At 63.1% G+C, this 4,578-nt stretch overlaps 1 protein-coding gene across 1 annotated transcript; it reads right to left on the reverse strand.

The window, feature by feature from the left end:
• Positions 1-1,164: 1,164 nt before the first annotated feature.
• On the reverse strand, positions 1,165-3,463 carry TTC24 (tetratricopeptide repeat domain 24). Its single transcript, XM_010564186.1, has 7 exons — positions 2,906-3,463; positions 2,678-2,780; positions 2,356-2,568; positions 2,147-2,275; positions 1,925-2,046; positions 1,688-1,807; positions 1,165-1,182 (listed from the first exon to the last, which is right to left on the reverse strand). The coding sequence occupies exons 1-7, from the start codon at positions 3,461-3,463 to the stop codon at positions 1,165-1,167; spliced, it is 1,263 nt and encodes a 420-aa protein (XP_010562488.1).
• Positions 3,464-4,578: the final 1,115 nt, after the last annotated feature.

Here is a 4,578-nt window from a genome sequence, read left to right on the forward strand (position 1 = left end):
CGGCGGACCCCCGGCCCCAACACGGGAAGGAGGACGGCAAAGGAGCGGATTCAAACCCGTGTTGGCTCCGGGAACGGGCTCCCACCGGCAGCTCGGCTCTACCCCGGTGGGGGGGACGCGCGGTCCACGCCGGGGTCCTGCTGCCCGGGCCGCCCCCCCACCCCCAACGTGGGAAGCGGTCATCGTCCCGGTGTCCTCCACCGTCACACGAGGCTGCAGATGAGGGACAGCATCCTGCTCCCTGCGCGGCACCGGCAGCTGGCGGTGGTGATGGCGGGGCTGCGGGGTGGTGAGGGCACAGAGGCGTTATGGGGTGTGCGGGGGTCCGGTGGGATGCAGAATTGGGGGGGATTTCATACAGGGGTACTTGAATCCACCCTCAGATCTGCTGCCCATCTGTAAGGCTGGGGTTTGGGGCTGGCTCCAAGGTGCCAAAATCCCGAGCCCCAGTGATTTTGGGCTTGGGGACACGGCCGTCGCGAGGAGCTGGGGTGTCCCAGGCCCTGCCGGGGGGGTCTCCGTCCCTGATCCCTCCCCTTAGGGGACACCCTGGAGCCCAGACCTCCTGCCTGCTCCCTCACCCGCTCCTCCAGTGCATCACCTACTGCTCCGGGGACCTCAGCTGGAGGGTTTGGCGGTCACAATGCCCTGTGAAAACCACAGCCTTCGGCTCGCTGGGGAAGCAAAGCTCCAGTTGTGTTTGGTACTCACCTGGCCAGAGGCTGCCGTGGCACAGCAGGGCTGGGCAGGGGTAGGTGATGGTCAAGTTACTGGGAGCAAAGTGGAGATGGCTCATGGGGAGGTGATGGAGAGCACCTGTGTGACAAACTCTCCCCTACCACATCATTACCGAACCCTACCCAAATTCCAGCTTCAGTTACCCCAAAGGCACTCCCCAGAATTACACATCTTTTAAAATCTCTGGATTTTCACCTTTAATCACGAGAAGTCCCTGGGGTGATGCCACTCACTGCATTATGTTTGCTGCTACTGCAAGGGTATTTGGGTGCAAGGAGCTGTATCGGTGTGCCTCCCCCTCACCCACCCACCTGTTAGCATGGGGCTGACTGTGATACCCTGGAGCCGTTCTGGGACCATCCTCATCCTTCGCAGAGATGTCCAGGTGTCTGTGTGGGTTGCGGAGCTCCGGCGCAGGGCCATCAGTCAGGGTGACTCCTCTGCCTCCAGGGAGGAAAGGCAGATAGGCAGGAGTCCCGTACTAGCCCATGCCGAAGTCTTGGCTCTGGCAGAAATAGGCTGTATGGCTGAAGCAAGTTGCCTGGGTTTTTGTTTGCACTCTCTTATCTGAACAGCTGGGACGTGCCCGCGGCACAAGCACATACAGCTCGTCCCCAGGCTGGGCTTTCCCCCCACAGGACCTGGGGTCGGAGAAAGGAAGATTTATCTCATGGGGGATGCTGGGAACTCATCCACAGAGGAAGGAGGGATATCATGGCAGCTTTCCTACTCATGCCTTGCTCCCCCGGAGCCGTGTCCTGCTGGCGTGGGGCAGCGTGGAGCAAAACCGCAGCTGGCCGGGTTCCTGCTAGGATGGAGGGATGGCCTGGGGTTTACATGTGCGTGTCCCTCTGCCCACCAAACCCTGGTGCCTCGCTCCACCAACAGCCATCTGGGGTGTCAGTCCCCAGCACCCCGATCTGCCCCACGCCCCCAGGGTGATGCTTACTGGGGCTGGGGTGGGCACCCAGCCACCCCCACAGGAGAGGCGGCCATGGAGGCAGAGCTGGTGCTGGATGGCATTGGTGAGCTTGTGCACAATCCGCTCGTGGGCAGCTCTGGGGGTGTCCTGCAGAGGAGACAGCCCACGTGGGTTCAGCCAAGTGGGTCTGTCCCTAGGGCTGGGGCAGTCACCCTGTGATGCATGGGAGGGTCCAGCCTCGGGGCTTTCCCTGGTGTGCCTTACCTGGCAGTGGGAAAGCAAAGTCAGGGCCTCCTTGCAGTGCCCGATGGCTTTCTGGGGGTCTCCCAGGTGGAAGCAGGCTACTCCCAGTCCCTCGCATGCTTGCCACTGCCCCTGCATATCCCCTGGGAGGTGAAGGGCAGCATCAGTGCTGGCCCAGCACATCGCAGCCCAGGTCCCAGGGAGGGAGCATCACAGGGACGATTTGCCTGTGCCTCCCCTTACCCGAGTCCCGGAAGGCTTGCAAGGCGTGCAGGTAGTTCTCTGTGGCAGCCTCGTGGTTCCTGAGCCGGCTGCAGGTATACGCCAGGTTACCAAAGCACTGCCCCTGCGCCCTCCGGTTCCCTAAAGCACCTGGAATTGGAAACATGGGGCTCCATCCTGAGCCGGCACACCAGGCAAAGCCGAGAGCAAGAGATACTGGTGCGACCTACTGTGCAGTGCCGCCACTCGCAGGTGACAGCCCAGCATTGTGCCAAAGCTGCACAGGGCGTTGTGGGCAGCACCCGGGTTCTGCAGCAGCGCAGCCTCCCTGCACCGGTCCGGCTTGCCACCACAGAGGACAAGGGCCCGCTCAAAGCTCTTGGCAGCCAGGGAGAAGATGCGGAGTTGGGAGTAGCCAAGGCTGATGTCATTGTAGAGTTTCCCTGTGGGACAGAGAGGAAAAGCTGGGTGCGGGCGCTGCTCCCCAGGGGACCGAGAGGAGAGGATGCGGCACGGCATTACCTCACAGGGCTGGGTTGGGGATGCTCTCGCAGAGCGAGTGGCACTGGGTGAGAACGCCCACGATCTCCGTCGCCCTGAACCGTTGGCTCAGCAGCATGGAGCCGCTCGCCCTGCTCAGAGCCACCGCGGCAGCCTCGGTGCTTGCAGCCACCGCATAGGTCCGCGCGGCATCCAGAAAGCAACACACGGCTCAGGCTGGGTCCCGCATCCCCAGGTAGCAGCAGCCCATCTGTATGCAGGTCCTGCTCGGCTGCCAGCCTGCACCGCGTGGTCATGGCTGATGGCTTTGTCAAAATACTCCAGAGCCTTTGGAAAGTCCCAGAGCCCTTCATGAGCCGCCCCAATATTGAAATAAAGGTCCCCCAAGTGCTCCCTGCTTTCCCCCTCTGAGGGCTGGGACTGAAGGAGGAACTCAAGGCCCCTTTTGGGCTTCCCGGTCTCCACACAGGCAACCCCCAGGTTGAAGGCACAAGCCCTGCGGAGCTGGGGGCTCGCCGTACCCCTAGAGAGGAGAAGCGCCTTCCTGAAGCACCCCACCGCCTCCTGTGCGTCACCCAGCACCAGCGCCCGGCGCCTGGCTCGCATGAGCCCCTTGATCTCGGCTGCCTGCCCCGTTCCCTCATCCCCTCCCTCCTGAGCATCTTCCCTGGTCTCGGGCTTCTCCTTCCCTTTCTTCCAGCTCTTCTTCTGGATGGCGGGGGCTGCGGGGACTGCGGGCTGGGCTCCTGGGTTAGCAGCCTCCTCGGAAGCCATGGGCAGGGTGAGTGACCTGCCGGCAAGAGAGAGAAAGACACAGCAGGCAGCCTGAGCCGGCATGGTCCTGGGATTTCTTGAAATGAGCAGCGTTATTTTATATAATTAAAAAAAAATAACTTAGGCCTTGTAGCCTGTTTGCGGCTAAAGTTTCAGGGGGGAAAAAGGCCTTTTCATGGAGGACCCCAGCGCAGTTTCTGCACTTGGTGCCTGCCTCCCGCAAACCTTTGTGGCTGCTAGAGAGGAAGGGGGGGGTCACTGAGGGAGGAGGGGGACACACACACCGCAGCACAGGGTGGGCATTCCTAGGGTCTCTTTTTGAGAGGCAGAATAACTCGTTGCACACGCTTACTGTTTGCTCTTTAGGTGCAAAGGGTGCTGAGATCGTGGAGGGGAGGGACGGGGCATCACCACCGCTTGCAGCCACACCGCTGCTGCAAACCACTGCTCACCACTGCTCTCCGGACTGGGAAGGAGGGTGTCCCAAGGGCCTCCGAGTCCCGCTGGGGCTGGGCTGCCTGGAAAGCCACCCGGAGCGGGTCGCAGCCTCCCTGGGGCGATGGACGCCGGTGCCTGGGCCCTGGTGCCGGAACAGCTTCTGAGCACCAAGAAAACATCAGGGTCGTGGGTGGCACACGCAAACTAGGACAAAGCCAGCTCTCCTCCGGGGAGGGCACATTCCTGCAATGGCCCGGCTGGCTCCGGTTTCATCTCTGTCACTGGCACGGTGTAAGGTGCCATGGTAACCTGGTTCAGCCAGAGCCAGCCATGTGCTGGGTGGCACAACCGGCCCCTCGCCGTCCCGGCGAGCTCGTGGCAGGCACCGCGGAGTTGGTTAATGGGGGGGCGCGTTCGTGGTTCGGGAGCAGATTGATGTATGGGCATGGCGCGGCGAGGGTGAAGGGCACCCCGGGGCCGGCCGGTACATCCCGGGGTTCCCCCAACAGCCCCCGCCTGGCCCAGCCCGGGTGGGCAGACGCCGGTGGGGCCCGGGTGGGCTGACAGCCGGGTGCCCCTGGTGTGTGCAGGTCCCCTCTGCCACTCCGGGCTGCGTCCCCCGTGGGTGGGTTGATCTCTGGGTGTGCCCGCACCCCAGGATGACCCCTGCACCCGTGGGCTCCCCCCGCACCCCGGATCGCGCTGATCTCCGTGCGCTCGCCGGGCCCGGCCCCGCCCGC

This window comes from Haliaeetus leucocephalus, unplaced genomic scaffold (assembly GCF_000737465.1).
Source record: "Haliaeetus leucocephalus isolate CR32 unplaced genomic scaffold, Haliaeetus_leucocephalus-4.0 Scaffold175, whole genome shotgun sequence".
Taxonomy (NCBI): Eukaryota; Metazoa; Chordata; class Aves; order Accipitriformes; family Accipitridae; genus Haliaeetus; species Haliaeetus leucocephalus.

What these genes read in the sequence shown, in the direction of transcription:
- TTC24 (XM_010564186.1), bottom strand. Translation starts at nt 3,463, where the DNA reads ATGCCGGCTCAGGCTGCCTGCTGTGTCTTTCTCTCTCTTGCCGGCAGG. An exon ending in CACCCAGTGCCACTCGCTCT is followed by an intron (nt 2,569 to 2,677) that starts GCGAGAGCATCC and finishes TCTGTCCCACAG; the next exon opens with GGAAACTCTACAATGACATC. An exon ending in GCAAGCCTTCCGGGACTCGG is followed by an intron (nt 2,047 to 2,146) that starts GTAAGGGGAGGC and finishes TTCACCTCCCAG; the next exon opens with GGGATATGCAGGGGCAGTGG.